This window comes from Plodia interpunctella, chromosome 2 (assembly GCF_027563975.2).
Source record: "Plodia interpunctella isolate USDA-ARS_2022_Savannah chromosome 2, ilPloInte3.2, whole genome shotgun sequence".
Lineage (NCBI taxonomy): Eukaryota > Metazoa > Arthropoda > Insecta > Lepidoptera > Pyralidae > Plodia > Plodia interpunctella.
In genome coordinates, this window is record NC_071295.1 from 11,131,986 (window position 1) to 11,152,838 (window position 20,853).

Consider the following 20,853-nt stretch of genomic DNA (forward strand, 5'->3'; position numbering starts at 1 on the left):
GCGAATAAACTGATTGCATCTCTTTATTCTCCTGTGATCAGACATACGTGAGGTGGTGCGGCCAGCAGCTGACCACGTCCACGAGCGCCTTCTTACGCTGCCACGAGTCTGCGCGTGCGCTGATTTCGAAGAACACTTCGCGGCGACCTTCTTCGGTCATCAACTTGTCCTCTGAGATAAATATAGGTCAAGAAGTAAGGAAATCTGCATACTGGTCGAAAGTTTAGTTCGCTAGTGTGTTGCAACTACTTGTTGTCGATAGGTAGTAGTAAAAGTTATGTCAGATGCCGTTAGGCGACTTGAATCAATCCAATACTAGTCTTAGTGATAACACGCTCGATAAGCAAAAATCCAAAGAGCTTTCAATTGTATTGTCTACAATATATGCGAATTGTTTAAATCTATACATATAATAGAACTGTAAGTGGACTATGTCTGTCTGTACATAGGAGATATTATAGAATAATAATTATGGGGGGTCTTTATGGGACATTATTTTTAGAATTTTTATATGTCTTTTTGTCTGTCTCTCGCTCGAAGTCGCGTTCGAAATCTCGACAATGGAGCTTAATATATTAAAACTAGCTGCGCCCCGGGGCTTTTCTAACGCGGGAATTTCGGAATAAAGCACCCCATGTGTTCAATTTCATAACAATCGGTCCAGTAGATTTTGCGTGAAAGAGTAACAAACATACAAAAACACATCCATTACAAACTTTCGCATTTACAATACTACTAGTTGTTTAAGTAGTAGTAAACTTCGCGAACACAATAAATATTGATGAGTTTTTACAAAATTGTGCATTATGCATTGTGCAATTGTGCAAAATTGTGATTACCCACGAACTTGATTTCATCAAAATCAGACCCAACGGTTCGAAAGTTATCGCGTTACAAACAAACATTCATACCATAGAAAAAAATTATTCTTGCCCCAAGTCGAATTGTACCCCTCGCTTGCTTCGCTCGCACGGTGTGATGAGATGAGATAAAAACATAGTATCTCACCAGTGAGCTCCAGGCCTGGCCACTCGGCGTGGATGACATGCAGCGAGAGCGCGCACAAGACGGGCTCCGCGCGCGGCCGCAGCGTCAGCAGCGCCAGCTGCGTGTCGGGGCGCAGCCTCGCGGCCGCTGCCTTTGCTGAAAGACTTTCTAACAGCTTCTCCGGGAACTTCGCGCCCTCCTTGTGGTATTGGCTCATGCGGTTTATTAGGGTTTGTAGATCACTGGAAATAGAAAATATGTAATAGACAAGGTGTACAGTCGACAGCACAGTTCATTAGAAATAGAAAATATGTAATAGACAAAGTGTACAGTCGACAGCACAGTTCACTAGAAATAAATAATATATAATAGACAAGGTGTACAGTCGACAGCACAGTTCATTAGAAATAGAAAATATGTAATAGACAAAGTGTACAGTCGACAGCACAGTTCACTAGAAATAAATAATATATAATAGACAAGGTGTACAGTCGACAGCACAGTTCATTAGAAATAGAAAATATGTAATAGACAAGGTGTACAGTCGACAGCACAGTTCATTAGAAATAGAAAATATGTAATAGACAAAGTGTACAGTCGACAGCACAGTTCACTAGAAATAAATAATATATAATAGACAAGGTGTACAGTCGACAGCACAGTTCATTAGAAATAGAAAATATGTAATAGACAAGGTGTACAGTCGACAGCACAGTTCATTAGAAATAGAAAATATGTAATAGACAAAGTGTACAGTCGACAGCACAGTTCACTAGAAATAAATAATATATAATAGACAAGGTGTACAGTCGACAGCACAGTTCATTAGAAATAGAAAATATGTAATAGACAAAGTGTACAGTCGACAGCACAGTTCACTAGAAATAAATAATATATAATAGACAAGGTGTACAGTCGACAGCACAGTTCATTAGAAATAGAAAATATGTAATAGACAAAGTGTACAGTCGACAGCACAGTTCACTAGAAATAAATAATATATAATAGACAAGGTGTACAGTCGACAGCACAGTTCATTAGAAATAGAAAATATGTAATAGACAAGGTGTACAGTCGACAGCACATCAACCAATCTAAAGCCATTGCAAATTCTCCGGTCCTACCAATAGACAGAGTGATTGTGATTACTGAGTAAGATTTAGGTGTGGTACATGTTTTTATCCGAGCCAAACCAGGACTGGCCACTAGTTATCAATAATTTAAAAGAACCAAATACGAACACACGGAACTTATAAATTGCTAATGATAATGGAGTGTACCAATCTCGATCACAGACAGGAATATCTTTTTTATTTCTGTTATTGTCAAACTTGAATGAATACAGTTCCATAGTAACGTCAAAAAAAAAGTCTCTATTCCTAAATATTTAAGACTGTTTAATGAAAATATATAATGCTAGTAGTTTGTAGCTTTGGTACATTTAGAATATGACGTGAAAAAGTGCCAGTGAAGGCCTGATTTCTGAATAAATGATTTGATTTTTAACCCCCCGACGCAAAAGAGGGGTGTTATAAGTTTAACGTGTCTGTCTGTATATCTGTCTGTGGCATCGTAGCTCCAAACGCATGAACCGATTTTCGTTTCGTTTTTTTTTTATGTCATATATAATTTTATTCCGAGTGCTCTTAGCCATGTTTTATGAAAATCGGTTCAGCCCTTGTAGCGAAATGAATAATTAAAATTCGGGGTTTTTTTTAATTTGTCTAACAAGTAAATTTGTGATATATCTTACTTGGCATTGTCCCCAACATCCTCGGCAAGTTGTTCGAACACGTATTCAATCTCGAAGTCAGCGTGTAGGCAGTGTAACAAGGTGGTCAGCACGCTGCGTTTCATTCCACCCGGAGCCAGCAGCAGCTGGCCGACCGCACGCGACAAGCGTGCACGAGAACCGGAACTCATTTCTATATCCCTGGTAGAAGAAAGAAGACTTTTTCACGTCTCATGCTCGTAAAGTTTGTTTTATTTATTTTTCAAGCTCTTACAGTCTTACAATCGGTGGCGTAGTGGTAAAGTGCATGCTTGCCTCTGAACCGAGAGGTTCCGGGTTCGATCCCCGCTCGGGTCATGATGGAAAATGAATATATACATGAATATATATGTTGAGTTAGTATCCCATAACACAAGTCTCGAACTTACTTTGGGGCTAGCTCAATCAGTGTGGTTTGTCCTATATATATATTTATTTTATATTTAATTACATAGATATGTTTTAAAAAAAGTGATAATATTACAGTTTGACATTATGAGAGTATGTAAGAGCCATGCCCCATTGCTCAGTAGTGTTCCGTTGCGACGACGCAACACGTTGTAGGTCCATCATGCTCCGTTTTGTTTTCATTGATTCTTACATTGACATGCGTTGACGTAACTTCGAAACTATAATTTCTGCGTTGTCTGTCGATGGACGTCAAAACGACGAAGCACTACTGAGCAATAGTTAGCGACAGTGCCAAGTTGTTGGGTGAGTTGGATGTGTTTCATTTGCCACGAGCCGAGGAAACACGACTATGAAGAGGAACTATACTCACGAGCGCAGGTCCGCGACGAGGACGTGACGCAGCGCGGGCGAGTGCAGGTTGTCGAGGAACCGCGCCCAGCGGCTCACCTCCGCGCCCGCTTCCGCCCAACTCTGTTCGCTATCGGCAATTATTTTCCACTATGTTAGTATAAATAAAAATATTTCAGACCGGATAATCCTACCAATATTATGAATGCGAAAGTTAGTGAGAGTGTAATATGTGCGTGTATGTTTGTTACTCTTTTAAAGCAAAGTCTACTAAACGGATTGTTATGAAATTTGGTGTACGGATAGAATATAACCGGGAACGACACATAGGGTACTTTTTATCCCGAAATTCCCATAAACCCAGAAGCGCAGCTACAAATATAAATATTACTCACAATGACCTACGTTTAAAGTCATAATAATTTGACGTCAATATGTGATATAATTGAATAAAAAAAATTTTCAATCTCAACCTTGACCTTGGCAAAATCATTGAAAAAAAAAAAATTAATTTGAATAAAGTAATGACATGAAAATACGAATATTAGTAAGAAGAAATGAACTCACTTCTTGTTGAGCTTGAACTCGTTCTCGTGTTCCTGCTGGCAGTAGTCTACCGCCTGCAGCAGCATCAGGTTGCGGGTGCCGGCCGGGATTCTGCAGGCAACGTTACAAATACCATGTCGTTTATCTTCCATGCTCGTCTCTCTCTCATCCGAGAGATATCCCAGTTGCAGCCCAGGGCCATTATCCTACGCTTCGCCCGGTCTTCCACGCTGGTGTGGAAGCGAAAAATAAACATAGAATGTGCCATTGCATCTCAATCCGAGCAAATTGTAAGTCTTTCAAGGAAAAGGGCTATAAATTGGAGAATTTTTTGAATTAAGATCCTATTTGTTCTATAGTTTTTAGCGTATTAACTTATAGAGTTACACTTATTGCGGTTGAGCTTCGCGATGGCTGACTCACGCGTCAACTCGTGAACGGGTGCTGCCGGGGGGAACTGGTCAGATGAAGGGTATATATATATATATATGAAGGCCTAATTTCTGAATAAATGATTTGATTTTAATTTTAATTTAGAGTAAACTTTAAATGTTATATTTGTATTCGTTTTCATTACAAAAATATAACTATTCTTATCGTGTATGCGATTGCTAACACTGATATCAGATGTCATTCAAGTCGCCTAAGGCGTCTGACATGGCTTTTACGACTACCTACCGACATCTAGTGGCGAGTAGCAGCACACACAATAGTGAACTAAACTGACAATTAGTGTAAATACAATTACCTCTCTACAGCCTCAGCAGAAAAACAAGCGTGTTGCAAAAATCGGAGCAAATCTTCCTTGTTCAGCTTGTTGAAGTAACTGGTGCACTGTCGGTACTGCTGCATCCATTTCTTGCTACTAGCACCCACAGGAACCTGTGACATATCAAATTTCATCAATCAAACATGATACGAGTAAAACTCTACGTACACTCTAAAAGAGAAATGTGCCAGAGGATTGAAAGAGAAAAAACTCCAAATCCAAACGCATGAACACAAAGATTGGAACTACTGTCATACATATGATAAATTCACGACACGATATTCTAGAACGATAAATACGCTAGTGAAATAATAATAACAGTTACAATATATTATATACATTCTAAGTATATTTAAATAAAATAAGCAATTACTTTTGACGTGTTGACAACTCGGTGTTGCCGCGCGAAATAAAAAAGAAACAATATTTGCGCGCTTATCGCTTAAGCAATCTTATGCATCAGTGAAATAAAGTTGAAACTCACCGACAGCAGATGCCGGCCGAGCCAATCGGCGTAGAGTTCGTTGACCTTCAGCGCGGGGAGGGCGGGGGGCAGCGATCGGAGGAGCTTGCCGATCATCCCCACTGTCTCCACACGCATTATGCTGACTATGTGCTCTGATAGTGACGGGGATTGCTCTACGAGCAGCTTGTAGTCTAATTCTGTTGGATGGAAATATTAAACCGTAGGTAGGTAAATTGGGGATGTGGTAGTTCTTAGTTTATAGGTTGGGCAGTAAGAATATAATTGTATTACTCCATCGTAGCTGGAAAATTCGGAGTTAATGGTTTGCATAATCTTAAGTGAGAAACTATATTTTTGTAAGATTATCAAAACTTAGGTAATAATTCTGAACGAAGTCACTTCACCTTTTTTTAAAAGGTCTGCAGCGTAAAGCCTACAAAAAATAGTTTCTCGTCCTCACCGCAAGGTTGAAACATGAGAAACCTTGTGGTTTACAACGTAACTCTATGATATTTATATATTAAATGTGCTTTAGTTTTTTGCAACAGCTTAGTGTTGTCAGCAGCGAAAAGCTAAAGATATCTCACCCAAACTCCAAAGTGTTGAGAAAAAAAAAAAACAAAAAGCATTATCTGTTCTCAATTACCCGGTGAAGCTGCTTTAGCCTTTTTCAGCAGTTTGATGTGGTCTGCGGCCGACAGACCATAAACAAGAGGTTTCTCGTCCACGCTGCGCAGTATTGAGAAGAAACTGATCAGCGCTGAGTGGTCGTTCCCGCGCAGCAGAGGCCATAGAGTGTCTTTAATTCTGTAATTACAAACAAATATAATTTAAAATATTCGTTTTGGTAATACATTATGAAGTTTTTCTAAAGACTAATTTGAAAAGATTGTACGTTCGTGTTGTATACTTATCATCTATATTTTACACATCTATATTTTATACATTGAGAAACTATGAGAAACAATTGCACAATCCATTATTCTTGCACTGAAAAATTACGAGAAACAATGGAAAAATCTAATTAATAATTTACATGGTGACACTTATTCGTTTTCAAAGAGACAGAGACAAAACATAACGAGCAAGAGACGAGGACAGTACCTGGTGTAAGTATCGGGCCTGTCCCGGGGCAAGGCGTCCACGGCCAAGACAGAGAGCGCGCCGACGGCGACGCAGGCGCGCGCGTGACGCAGCCACAGCGTCAGCGCGTCCAGCGCGTGCCGGGCGCCCAGCGCGCGCGCCGCGCGCACGTGCGAGGGCTGTGTCGAGCTGTACTTACAAAAAAGCCGTTTTTGTTTTACCGAACCTTCAAAATTTGTAGGTTTGTATGTTTTTTGAAACCGGCCGCCCGCCGGCGCACCCGCGTGTCTCAGATACTTATACCTACGAGTTTCGCTACTATTAGCTCTCTGTGGGATAAGGGAAAAGACGTAATACTGTATACATAATATGAATACATGCTATGTACAATTTTATATAGCAACAAAACCTAAGTTTCCCGTGAGTACAAAATTACGAATTAGCAGTAAAAGGTACTAGATTTCACCTGGCTACCCGGTATATAATCTCGGTGCGGTAGTCGTCATCGGCATTGAACAGAAGCCCATTGATCTGGTATCCGAGCCTGTGAGATCAAACACATACAACAAATGTCGATTTTTAGAAAAAACAAAACAATATCACGATTAGCGTTGTGATAGTAAATAGCGCTCACGAAATTTTTCAACAATAATAATTTTCAACAATGAACGGAAGCGGACAGGAAACTTTCTTGGATATTCCCGAGAAATCCGTTTCTCTCTGAGCAAAGTTTCCCGGCCGCGTATCACTAAACAAGGTGGATCAAATTATACAAACACGATTTTTTATATAGGAAATTGTTTTAAATTTTTTTTATTAACACGAAGTCACTCAAGTACACTCTTAAATCAATATTACAAATTGTCGATAAAAAAACCTAAAATTAGTTAAAAAGACAGTCCCAAATCCAAATTAGATAAATAAAATGCTCATATATGTAACGTACCGTCGCAAACGATCCACCTCGCCCATACCGCTCAGCCGGGAGATACATTCGCGAATCACTTCCATTTGTTCTTCTGATGCGTTCTTCTGTTTTAATGTCGTGCGCGCCATCTGTAGGATAATTTACGTTTTAACCTATATCCCATTTGAATCGTTCCAAATTAAATATCTCAGAGAACTTGCGGTGTGCTTTGTGAGGCTTACGACACTGGCTGAATATTATTGTTTTTTTTTTTATTGAACTGCCAATCTATTGCGCGCAGTATATTGGGCTTACTTCAATAGACAACGTAAAGAACACCAAACTGACTTTAAGTGCGGGTGCAACTACTCGTGGTCACATCGTTTTGTTATGACTACGATTAATTTATCTTACTCGAGTCTGAAAACATTGTAAGGACCTCAAAAGTCTGAAATAAATGATTTTTTTATTATATTGACGAAGTGCACGGTACGTTTGTTATTGATACGCTCAGATGAGTGACTTTATGGAGTATCTGTTATATAGAATAACGTACCTCGACAGGCTTGGTGAGGTACACATTATCCCTCAGGTCGGGAGCGTTGCAGCGCACGAGCGCCGCGTAGAGGACGCCGACGACGGCAGCGCGCGCGTGCTGTGACGTCAGCGTGCGGCGCGCGGCGCACGCGTCCTGTGCGCTCCGCAACATGCACGACACGCTCAGTGGACTGTCTTTGTACAGTATCTCTTCCGCGCATTTTTGGACCACTGTCAGAAGGAATAGTAGATTAGTAGCCAAGGGCTGTAAGGCATCAACTGCAGCCCGAGATATTTAGCCTATAGTTCGAGGGTGCAATTGATGCTTACACCGTAGCTAACTTTAACCTTGCTTTACATCTCGATTATGAGGTAAGTAGAAAAAAAACGTAATTATAAAAAAATCCCAAAATCAAACAAAATATTTAAAGTAAAAGTATTCTATTCCCGCCTTTTTTCATTAGAGAAGAACCAAGAACTTTTTTTTTTCCAAGAACGAAATTGAGCTTCGCTGTTCGATACCTATTTAAAATTGATAACTATTATATTTATACGAAGACAAGGCGAAGCCACCTCTTTGGTCATTGGGCTGAATGCATGATGTCTATTGCCAGTATGATGGTTAGATGTACGCGAGCATTTTGAAAGAGTGAAGTGTTTTTTTTTTTTAAATTACTTACCGCCCTAGGACTTTTCTAGCTATATTTATTTCCCTAGAGCGCGAATTGGTCACTTACAAGCCCTATTTGGGGGTAATAAGGACCTACTTACCGAATATGAGAGATGGAAATATAATTGTTTTTTTTACGAGCTTTTATTTAGTTTGACATATCCAGTGTGTGAAATTCAAATACATATTTTGAACTTTTTACTCATAAATTAGACCTTCACAGACACATTTTCACGTAAATTTTTATAGTAAATAGTATTTTTGTCACATGCTACAAACTACTGGTATAACCTTGAAAGTATAGTGATATAAATAAATATATTAGGACAAATCACACAGATTGAGCTAGCCCCAAAGTAAGTTCGAGACTTGTGTTATGGGATACTAACTCAACGATACTATATATTATAATAAATACATATACTTATATAGATAAACATCCAAGATCCGGGCCAATTAAAAAGAGATAATTTTCCATCGTAACCCGACCGGGATCGAACCCTGGACCTCTCTGTTCAGAGGCATGCACTATACCACTGCGCCACCGAGGTCGTCATATATCTATTGATATCACCTGTGTATCATTTAATATTCCTATGTTTTATAAATAATTAAAAACAAAATAACAAAACAAACAAAACACCGCAAATTGTTTTTTATCACTTTCCCGCAAACTGTGCAATAAAGATTTTGTTACATTAGACCCTTTCAGTTGTAGTCTACTGACATTAAAAAATAAAATCAAACAAATGCTTGTATAAAGGCTTCACACTCAAGCACGCCTCCATATAATTTATTATTGTAAGTATAATTTTAAATTTCTTTTCGGCACTAATTGTCTTTATATGTAAGTCATTAAGTCATTAGTTCTAGTAATATTGTTTGTAATGACTGTTTAATGCCAAAATGAAGAGAAAAAAAATTGTCCTACAGAGTACACCACAACGGTTTACTGCACGGACGGACATGGTTTAATTTTCGTGCGTTAAATGCAATAAGATCTCTCTGACGACATTACAAAAAACTTATTTTTAGTTTTTTTTTTTTTCTAAAGGAAGGAAGTGAATAATTACTGCGGCGATTTAGATCATAATTATATATAACGACAAGTTTACAGACCTTCGGTTTCATGCCCGGCGCCGCCACCATCTTCCAAACAGTTCTGTATGTAGTACCACTTGAGCGCCGCGTGGCCGGGACTCGAGTCGTTGTCGGGGATCGAGAATCGATCGTAGCCGTAGTACGAACTCGATACATCGTGCGTTGGATACAGCGAGCGATAGAATTCCTGCACGTGAACTGAGCGCTCTGTTTGCTCAGTACTCGAACTTTTGTTTTCACTGTAATAGTAATAAAGCAATGAAATGGAAAAAAAAACTTCACAATAAAATAAAAATCATTTATTCAGACAATTTAAGTCATGTTATATTTAAATTATATACATAAAGCTCCATAGTTTGTGTCCCGTTGATAACAAAGAAGCATAGAGTAGGGAATATTATTCAGCGTACCATTATCGCTCGGGTTTGCATTTCATTTCTCACTATCGAATCGATTCAAAGTTAGACGCAGCTAACCAATCACATGACGCCATTATGACGCAACGACAACCACACCGCAATGTGATTGGTTCGCTGCGTCTAACTTAGAATCGATTTGACAGTGAGAAATGAAATGCAAACCCGCACTTCGCCCTCTGATATCAATGTCATATGTTTGACGTCATTGTCAATGTCAAAATACTCTATTCACATCTTATTTAAGTGCTGCACTCCGGCGTGATAATAACAAAATAGAATCTCCTATTACACACATTCTTTACAATATGACTTTAAATTCAAAATATCGAATCGAATGATAAAATATTTTGTCTTACCTTTGATAGAACTTGGTTTGGAATGTGTCCAGCAAATAGTTGAACAGCGGTTTCTTCTCCTGATGATCTGGCACGATCAAGTCTTTGTTCTCGATAATTGGCTGCAAAAACATCGTCAATCATAAAGACTATGGCACAACACGTGTCTGGGAAAAATTAAATCTGATATCGTTGGAGAGGTCACAATTATAACATCAAAAAGCATTTTTAAATACTTTAGTCACAATAAACCGTGTGTTTAACAAAACTGATGACTTAAAGTAACAATTGTACTCATTCGTCATCAGTATTATCGATTATTTAAATACCTCTAGCTCGTTTCACCTCTTTCTGTAATCTGACAGATAAAGTAACGGCTAGATAAATCTTCCTAACGTAATTGGCCAATTAGCGTTATCCAATACTGTGAAACACAATTTTTAACGCTATCTGTTCGATATGTTACATGTAGACTATCTGATACTTTATCAGCAAGTGGCGAAGGGCCCGTCCCTTAAGCATTTAATTGTTTTATCCAGTCAAATGGTCAGCTCTGGCATACCGTAGTGACAGCGTCAGCAAAATCGTCATCGGTTGAGGCCCACCGGTTTTGTGCCAGCCGACCTTGCTCCTTCAGCGCCGCCCCCATTTGCTGCAGACCCTCCAGTTCCAGCTCCAATCTGAAATATCACTAAGTAAGTGCCGGCATTGCTAGCGTGTAAAACCATAAAAAGTAGCCTATGTCACTACTGTAGTTTTCATCTATCTCTGTGCCAAATTTCATCGCATTCGGTCCACTAGTTTTTGAGTTTATTCATTACAAACTAAAAATAAAAATCTTTTCTCTGGAAAATATTATGATTTAAGTAGATTACAGATTATAAAATATTTTGGAATTTTCTTTGAGTTAGCCCACTTTTTTTTTGTTCATAAGGGCACACTGTTGAAACTTGGTACATGTACAGAACTAGTTGTTGCCCGCAGTCCCGCCCGCGGTACCTTGAGTCATAATTATATCTTTACCAAATTTCATTAAAATTGGTCGGATTGGGTAAAAGAATGACAGGTTGAGAGAAATACAGGCAGATTTTTGGATTTATAATATTGTATGCAAGTATGTGAACCGTTCTATATACATATATATCTCATAGGAATTATGTATAAAACATATTATAGTAGTATAATTAGTGAGATAACTTAGAAAATGTACCTGGAGCGCAGAATTTGGTCGAGGTCAGCGGCTGGCGCGTGCGCAGCCGCGGCGGCTAACAGTTTTCTTGTACCTGCGCGGTCTGTCGCACCCCTGTTAATATTATAATGTATGATATGTGTTCAAAGCGCGAAAAATAAAAAAAAACTGGAATGATAAAACAAAGTGCTTGCCTCTGAACCGAAAGGTCTCGGGTTCGATCCCCGTTCGGGTCATGATGGAAAATGATCTTTATCTGGCCCGGGTCTTAGATGTTTATCTATATATGTATTTGTTATGAAATATAGTATCGTTGAGTTAGCATCCCATAACACAAGTCTCGGAATTACTCTGTGTGATTTAATACATATTAATTTTAACGAGAGTGTCCACAGATAATTAGCAGCACGCACCTGATGGCCACAGCGTGCAACAGCTGCGCAGCGCGCGAGTAGCGCAACGCAGCGAGGCGACGCGCGCAGTGCGCGGCGCACGCCAGCCCCGCCGCGCCCGACTGCAGCGCGTGCTGCGCCACCAGCACCAGCACGCTGCCCTCGCTGCAACAACGGATAACACAGCTTTCACACGCCCCGATTTATGGGTCTACAGAAAGGGATCTTTTTGACCGCTACACTGGGGGTAGGGTCGATCACCGGCCAGGTCAATATGGAAAATTATCTCTGTCAGATTGACCTGGGTCGATATTGACGGTGCGTTCAAAGGTCATAGCATACTTCTACGGCCCGCCTAGATGAAGATTATTGAAAAGTGAACGTGACGTTAATCGAAAATTAAAAACATATTTTACGGCATAATGTTTACCAACGCATTTTAAAATAATTTCAAGCAATCATTAACACCGTTAGGAGCGCATGAAAAATAACATATAGAGCACAGTTTTACAGCATCTATGAAGTTCGGTTACAGCTTTAGTGTTGTCAATAAAAAGTATATCTACGTAGTACGCTTTAAAGCTCACTTTTCAATGAACATAATTTTCCGAGTAGGAGCGGTGTCGCTAGGTCCTATATACGCCATCGGTAATTTATAGCGTCCTATTGTAGCCTCTTGCAGATAGACACTTAATTACATTTTTTTTGAAAATAGCTATAACATGTCCCACTGCTGGGCAAAAACCTCCCCTCTCTATTTCCGTGTCCCTTTCTTTGGTCTTCTCCATCCAATGTCTGTCGAATGCCCTAAGCTCATCCGACCGTCTAGTCCTAGGCCTACTTTCTGTACCCGTCAGTTAAATACAATAATTTTCCCGAGGTCCCGGGTTCGATCCCCGGTCAGGTCATGATGGAACATGATCTTTTTCTGATTGGCCCGGGTCTTGGATGTTTATCTATATATGTATTCGTTATAAAATATAGTAGTGTTGAGTTAGCATCCCATAACACAAGTCTCGAGCTTACTTTGGGGCTAACTCAATCTGTGTGATTTGTCCTATTATATTTATATTTATTTATTTATAATTAAAAAAAAACAATATATGGAGTTCCTAGAAATATGAGAAACTTATGTTTATATTGAATTATATTGAATTGAATGAAACACAAGACTCATATGGGCCGAAGCAGGGAGAATATGCAGCACAGGGATACGAATATAGTAAGGATGCTGCCTGCTAATATGGCGCTTTTCCTCAGACCTTCGGTCTATTACTGTATATATAGTCTTGATCCTTCGATACACTATGACGTTCTGTGTCTTTCTTATTTTCCCTAAAATATTGTTATTACAAACAAAGATTGGAAACGTCACACTCACCGAGTTTGCTCATCATCCCCAGCTATCCTCAATAGTTTGGCCAACTTCAACAGCTTGTGACTGGCGAGGTACGCGTTCGGATCCAACTTGAGACAATCTTCGATCAGACTCATTCTATCTTCGCACAGGCGAACTGACAACATTGGAAAATTTTTATTTTTAATTTGTTTTTAGTGCAGTACTTTTCCTGGCAGTGAAAAATATTACCAATAAAATTTAAAAATATTAAAAAATATTACAAATGAAAGAAATATGGGAGAATGGCGTTCGCTTCTGACGGGTTTAGGGCAAAAGAAATCAGGATTGATAATATTTTAAATGATTTATTGAAAAAGTAAAAGAACGCAATTCTGAACTAGGCAGTGTTGTAAGAAGACAGAGACAGTTTTTTTTTTAATTGTGTGGATTATAACTAATACAACAGCTTCGCCATTTTACCGAGCCAGTAGGTCAACATTGGTGTCAAATTTCATTCAAGTCGCCTAAAGATATTTGACTTGACTTTTACGACCACTTACCGCCATCTAGTGGTAGGTTGTCGCACACTAAGGAACAAAACTGTCAACTAGTGTGCAGGTTTCCCCTCGATGCTTTCCTTCACCGGAAGCAAGTGGTGGTCTATGAAATCTACTATACCTATATGAGTCAGATTGGTATACAAACTCATATGGCACGAGTAGGTTACGAACCTGAGACCTTACGTACACAGGCGGGAATCTTAACCATTAAACCACCCCCGCTTCGACTAGCAGTAGAACTAATATAAACTAATGAAAAATATATCAATGAGAAAAAACTTCAGGTTAAAACGAATAGGTACTCAACAAATATTTTTATAATAAATTTCTGGAAAATAATTGAAATGCAAAGAAAATATGAAGATCATAATCAACAAAATACATACCCTGAATAGGCAGCAGGGTGACGTCGAAGGAGCTCAACAGCTGAAGTGCAGAAATGAGATCGAGTTCCTCCTCTATTTCCGCGTTGCCGTCCTTTATTAGCAACAGGCAACACCTGAAAAATAACTCGTGTTAGATGGTCAGAGCCGTTTCATCATCAGAGTATAACGTTTCTCAGAAAAACAATAAAATAGCTGGCTTGGATGGAAGGATGCTAGGTCTTGGGTCAGATAATGAAGAAGCGAAGTTGAAATATTCCTTCGAAGCGGCCGAAGCGAGTCGCACACTTCTTGCATACGGCACTAATGGCTCGTGCAAGGCTAATCATTTCAATCAAATGGAGAAGAAAAAGTAATACAAACTAACCCTGTTATTCATAAATAAGTTAAAGCATACTTCAAGCGAAAGTATGTATTGTTACTATCGTACTTTCCAACTTTGATATTGAAAAAATGGGCTGGGCCAGATAAAGAAGAAGCGGTCTTGAACAACCCCTTCGAAGCGGTCGAAGCGAGTTGCACACTTCTTGCATACGGCATTAAAGGCCAATTTCGTCTGACCTCGCAACTGTCCGTAGAATATAAGAGCTGCGTTCTATATATACAAACCTAGAGTCTATACTCACTTGGCTAGCTCCAGCGCTGGGTCAGATAACGACGAAGCGGAGTTGAAATACTCCTTTGAAGCGGCCGAAGCGAGTTGCACACTTCTTGCATACGGCACTAAAGGTCCGTTTCGCCTGGCTTCGCGGTTGTCAGTGGAACATGTTAGCACGTCTGCTGCAAGGCGGATGCTGTTAGCGTCGCCTGATGTCAGCAGGGACGAAGCGTATATCTATCCATAAACAAAGTTGACATTGACATAATAACATTAAAAATTTGCATGCTATTTATATGGCTAGATAGGCTTCTACACACACCATTTACCACCATAATCATATTGTACCCTATTTAAAGCTTTTTGATTTTATTTGATATTCAAATAAAATGTGTTATACCTATTGTTCAATTGCATGCCAGCTACCGGCGTGTCCCTGAACACGCGTGCCTATAGCCGGGATATCGAAGACATAGCATGTTGCACGTGTCAGTTGTCTTTCCCAATTACATGATTACATGCATGCATGTATATCATTGCCTATATATAAATGAACTATTAATTTTCCATACAAATTGTAATGCTATCGATTCGATTACATTTCACAAAAACTCGTGCTGGCACCACATCTTCACTTCAAATCAACCTGGTCGTGTTTTAATCGATTTTCAAACAATTTATTGAAATTTGAATTAGTGAAAATAATTTTATAAACGTGCAATTTTTGTTACTGTTCAATAAAATGTACATTGAAATGAAAATCCCCACAAACTACATGACACCAGGTTACCTCGTAGCATTCTTCTTTGGTGACACACGTAAACAAGGACGACTGCAGCTCGAGGATGTCCTTCAGAAGGTCGGCCCAGTCCTGCGGCGTTGGTTTCTCATCTCTACAATCAATTAAATACGATGTTGGATGGATCGATTTCTTGTATACACTTCAACTTCATTTCTTGCGGAAATTTAACTCATCTTTGGTCTGTCAACGCCTAATCCTATCTCATGCGATATTGTAATTTACGTTTTTCTATCAGATATTTTGGCAGTGAGACGCAGCTGGGAATTTCACAAAGTTTCCACAATAATTGAACCCTAAAGCAAATTAGCTAATATTTAGCTAAGTAAATCCTAACTAATATTATAAATGCGAAAGTAAGTTTGTTTTTTTGTTTGTTACCTCTTCACGCTCTATTTACTCAACCAATCACCAGGTTTTCAGAGCTCGTGCAAAGTCGGGCCGGGTCGCGTTATTTCCATATCGTCGTTATATAGTTTGTCAAATTATGTTTTTTGTTAGTTCGCGGCGGTTTGTTCCGGCGACAGTGGATGGCGTGGAATCCATTCAAAATTCTTTATTCAATTTAGTATGACATACATCACTTATTGACGTAAAAAAATTACTTAAACTAAGTTTACCGCCGACTTCTCGAAAGCGCAGATGAAGAAGAAGCGGCGCAACAAAATTCACCGTAGCCTTTACTCCAAGGACGTGAATTACGAAAGTAGATGTTATTATTCAGCGAACACATACCCCCTAGCCCTGGCCCTGGCGAGGCCGGTGAGCAAGCAGCTGGCGCCGCGGTGTTCGCGCGCGACGTCGCGCAGCTGCCGCACGCTGACGGCCAGGCGGCCGCTGCCCGCCACCAGCCGCTCCAGCTCCGACACGCGCCGCACTAGCTCACTGTTAGAGATGCTGCCGTCGCTGCAAAGGACAATATCGTTGCAACAGACAGAATTCAGAAATCTGTAGAATCTCCATCGCCGTATATAGCGTGGCAATTATATTATTATACATACATTTATAAAAATCACATTAGGAAACAATGCATAATGGCGGACTTAAGTCCCAGGAAGGCATCCCTTTCAGACAACCTACTAATAGTCAGTATTATGGAAACCTTTCAGTCAGGTACGATGAAGACTATTAGAGTAATCAATATTTCGACGAAGCATGTTGCGAATTGTATTGATGTGAATTTTAAAGAAGCACGGACATTAAAATTAAGTTGATTTTCGCGATTCCGTATTTGATGACAACAGAAACGTAGTCTTAAATGTGCCAGAGAACGCGATATTTTCAGTATATACATGTGTGTGTGTGTGGATAGTATATAAGTAAAATGCTACCATTATTTCATGTCATATACTGAAGACAAGAGATTATATTTACGAGTGCTTTGCCAATTCTAACAGTAATCTGTATACTTACGTCTGTTTGAGGATGGTGTCGAGAAGGTCGCAAGCGGCCGACAGCTGCTCAGTGCCGGTGTAAGCGAACAGACATCGCTCAACCAGCTCGAGGTGAGTTCGGACGTCTAGTTCGAACTCGCTCGGCGATTGGAGCACCTAAAGGGATTTATGTCGTTTGTGCATTAAATTGTAATCATGTTCATAGTGAGAAACATGCCTAGCGTGTTGTATAATGAGATACTAAACACGCTAGGCGCGATTTCCGATCATGATCATGTGGATATTATAAACATATGCTGAAATGAAAACACTTATAGAAAATTAAAACGCTTCTTAACTGACTGCTAGAAACGCGTTGGTGATTTACGCAACTTCCCCAATGAAGGTGATAGGTTTGTGAACTCGAGAACAAAAAAATGTTTATAAAACATGCATTAGCACTGGTGTCACGACAACTCTGTAACTTGATCTTACGAATCCAAATTTTATCAACACTTTAGATAAATAGAAATGTTTATTTGTAACTGTTACCTACACACAATTTACAGGAATTTTTATTTTTATTTGACGATTCACGTGATGATTCACATTACATGTGAATTCACAATTCTTTCAATACTCAACAAGAGCAACGGTATATGCATGTCATACATACTTTTTGAACTAAATTCAAATTATCATTCGGGACTTGAGCGGGAAATCAAACCCCTCATTGTGCGCCATTTTTCATCTCGTTATTTAAATTTAGCAACGCACTTATTTTTGTCATGAGTACTTGAATTTGTGGGTTATATCATCATGACTAAGTTCATAAATTGACCTGTCGTCCGTCGCCGGCGATTATTTATCAGTTCTTAACATGAAGATGTGACTCACAAAACCGGTTGGTGCATCTGCATGAGCTATGAGCAAATGGGCTGAACTGACCAACAATATTGCAGAGAGGTCGTCGACGCTGATGCTCTCGAGGTAGTCCGTGAGCCCGTTGATGCAGGACTCCGCCCGCTGCGTGAGGTTCTCATAACGCTTCAGGAACGGGATCACGAACTGCTTCAGGTCCGCTACGAATGTCGCTGGCGTTGACTACAAATGTTATTAATGGTTAACTGGACTGGGAGAGAATGCTTTTAGCATTAAATTCGTCATTTGTTTGCAAATATGAGTTACTTTTGATAAATTATTTGTATATGCTCTCTCATCTACTTAACTCTGTCACTCTAATAGACATAGTTAATAACAAGTCAAATATAGATTACCGTAGGCGAAACTGCAGGCAACAACTAGTAGCTGACAATTAAAATCGAAACTTACCATCTTCATCAGCATTTTGCAAGTATCCAACGGAGACATAGCCTCAATATCCGCCAGCGTCACACCCTCCACATTGATATCATAAATGAGCGTGTCCAAAGTCAACAAATAAAACATCAGATTGTCCAAACCCGGTACAGCGCCCCCTACAGTAGCGATCGTAACTAAAGTTAACGCGTGCGAAGCTAATCCGCTCCTCTCCTCTATTTGTTTTGCGCGTTTCGTGTACCAGATGGCGAAGTCTTCGCTTGCGTCTGACATTTCTGACGCCGTTTCCGTTTCCGGAGTGGTGTCTTCGGACCAGTTCGAATTCCAAATCGACCTGAAAATGATCGGCGACTAAAATATGTTAATTTATATTATTTCATTTTTGAATTTTCAGTTACTTCAATTGCTTTTGACAATGTTCGCATAGTATTTATGGCTAGATTCTTTAACTAAATGAGAATTGCAAAAATGTGCTGTTATAATTGTTGAAATATAATGCATAAAATTATAGTAGTTCATCATTTCTGAGTTTCGAAATATTTAGTTTAACTCATTATCTAACGGAGTTCCGCAAGGACCTTTACTAAGCCCCTCAAAGAATATTGTTTCTACAGCTTAAAAATTTGACTTACCTAAATATTTCTTTCCTGCACCAATCATTTTCATGTTCCGATGGCTTTATTTTAATCGGTGATTTCTTCTCGAACCATTGTAGCGGTTCTTTAGTTGGCAACAAATGTTGATAATCCAACGGGTTTATAGTCTCTGGTAGCTTCTCCAGTACTGCCAATTGCATGGGGATTGTCTTTATGTTTGGCCATAGACAAGTTAGCGCTTCGATACGACCTTCCTTGGCGATTTCCATAGAGCTGTGGACGATACTGTTGCTGCGTAAACGGTCGTACTCGTCTTTTACGTACGTTGATTTCTCACATCTCAGAATAGCCTGCAATGTAATCCAGCAAAGTAGTGGATTTTTAGATATAAAAACTTTAATAAAAGTTCAGTGTTTCAAACAGGTGAGGATCAATTTTTCTAAACTGTTAAATAATTCACTAATATTTTGAAAATATGAATCAGATTGGAAATTGATTGAGATGAGAAACAGATTCTTATAAACAATAATAACATAAGCTGAATCTTAGATTAGTTTAAGCTTATACTTACAAACCCGTGTACAGACGCAAACAGACTTCTTTTTAAAATGTAATCTCATGGGAAATTCAATGAATATTTTAACAGTTATTTTTTAATAACAAAAACAAAAATAATTTTCAATAAATATACTTGTAGTATACGTATTTATTGTTTTTTTTTATTAACGCTTTTTTTCATTTCACACTATTAGGCAATTTTCGTGTATTGTAACATCTTCTGTATGTGACCAATAACCATATGCAAATGCAGACATACATGCATTCTGCGCAGCAAACCCACCTCGTAGAGCCTCAGCCGCTCCCTGTAGAACAGCATCACGTGTCGGCACCGCAGCATCTCACTGGTGTACGCGTTCAGGTCCTCGAGTGTGATGTCATCAGGATCCTTCAGTGTGTTCTCGTCACGATCCTTATTAATTTCTGCAAAGTTGTAAAGTCATGTAAAGTTTTTGGAGTTGATAGGCTTTACGAAGTATAATTATATTCATATACCTACTTTATTATTTAATTTTTATTTATTTATTTATGTATTTATTTATTTATCATCCAAACTTATTCTATTTTTACAGGTTTAAACCCAATGCAACAGAAAAAGCAATATTACATATAATCCAATTATTTGCACTAAATTATTATTAAACTTAAACATTTTACATAACATAAATTTATCTGCTAGCAGTGTAACAAAAACCTTATTTATTTGGTTTGAACTTACACTATATTATGTTTGGAATTTAAAAAAATTAAAATAATCTCGATTTGTCTTATTGAAAATTCCTTTGCATTATGAACGCCCCAGGGCGCTCCGGGTTATAGACGGAAAAAGTATCTTAAAAACTATATCAGGTTACATTATAACAGTGTACAAAATTTCAATAAGTAATAAAAATTGCTTTTGATATTATTTATATTACATTCGGTCTAAAATAAATCAGAGGAATACGTATGTACGGTCAAAAGCACAACAAGCTAACAAAAAAAAAAAAATCAAATTCACCACTTATTAGCACCTCTTAAAGGTAAATGAAGACTTGACGTGTACTGTACCAAAGCTATTATTTGTATGGAATATTATCGGCTAAATAGATAACGTAGCAATAAATAGCAACTAAAAGCCATTTACAAATTTTCACTCATATAAATTATTGAAACAGTAACAGAACCAATATATTCATATTAGACTTAATTTAAGGGTAAATCAAGCGTACACTTAAACCTACCTATACATAAGTAGCCAATACAAATAAAGAATGCCATTATGTTAAAGATTTCTCTACGCCAACCATCTCTGTCCTGGGCCATACTTCTCCAGTTGTTGCCAGCAATTCTTTTACATTGACGACCTCGGTCGGCACAGTGGTAAAGTGCTTGCCTCTGAACTAAACCGAGAGGT

General features: G+C 38.8%; 1 protein-coding gene across 2 annotated transcripts in view; it reads right to left on the reverse strand.

Annotated features, from left to right (window-relative positions):
- The window catches only part of LOC128675792 (NBAS subunit of NRZ tethering complex-like), a 37,083-nt gene that overhangs the window by 1,845 nt on the left and 14,385 nt on the right, over nt 1-20,853 (reverse strand). For both annotated transcript variants that reach the window (XM_053755469.2, XM_053755479.2), the window contains 27 exons: nt 19,741-19,880; nt 18,936-19,249; nt 18,316-18,637; nt 17,932-18,087; nt 17,024-17,160; nt 16,346-16,516; nt 15,602-15,704; nt 14,840-15,048; nt 14,217-14,329; nt 13,313-13,445; nt 11,953-12,096; nt 11,561-11,653; nt 10,913-11,030; nt 10,372-10,472; nt 9,615-9,835; nt 7,845-8,056; nt 7,328-7,437; nt 6,848-6,925; nt 6,403-6,570; nt 5,945-6,105; nt 5,317-5,495; nt 4,812-4,945; nt 4,085-4,174; nt 3,540-3,647; nt 2,741-2,920; nt 1,009-1,229; nt 48-171 (listed from right to left, as the gene is read on the reverse strand). In XM_053755469.2, coding sequence (XP_053611444.1) covers nt 48-171; nt 1,009-1,229; nt 2,741-2,920; nt 3,540-3,647; nt 4,085-4,174; nt 4,812-4,945; nt 5,317-5,495; nt 5,945-6,105; nt 6,403-6,570; nt 6,848-6,925; nt 7,328-7,437; nt 7,845-8,056; nt 9,615-9,835; nt 10,372-10,472; nt 10,913-11,030; nt 11,561-11,653; nt 11,953-12,096; nt 13,313-13,445; nt 14,217-14,329; nt 14,840-15,048; nt 15,602-15,704; nt 16,346-16,516; nt 17,024-17,160; nt 17,932-18,087; nt 18,316-18,637; nt 18,936-19,249; nt 19,741-19,880 — 4,240 coding nt within the window. The remainder of the gene's footprint in view (nt 1-47; nt 172-1,008; nt 1,230-2,740; nt 2,921-3,539; nt 3,648-4,084; nt 4,175-4,811; nt 4,946-5,316; nt 5,496-5,944; nt 6,106-6,402; nt 6,571-6,847; nt 6,926-7,327; nt 7,438-7,844; nt 8,057-9,614; nt 9,836-10,371; nt 10,473-10,912; nt 11,031-11,560; nt 11,654-11,952; nt 12,097-13,312; nt 13,446-14,216; nt 14,330-14,839; nt 15,049-15,601; nt 15,705-16,345; nt 16,517-17,023; nt 17,161-17,931; nt 18,088-18,315; nt 18,638-18,935; nt 19,250-19,740; nt 19,881-20,853) is intronic.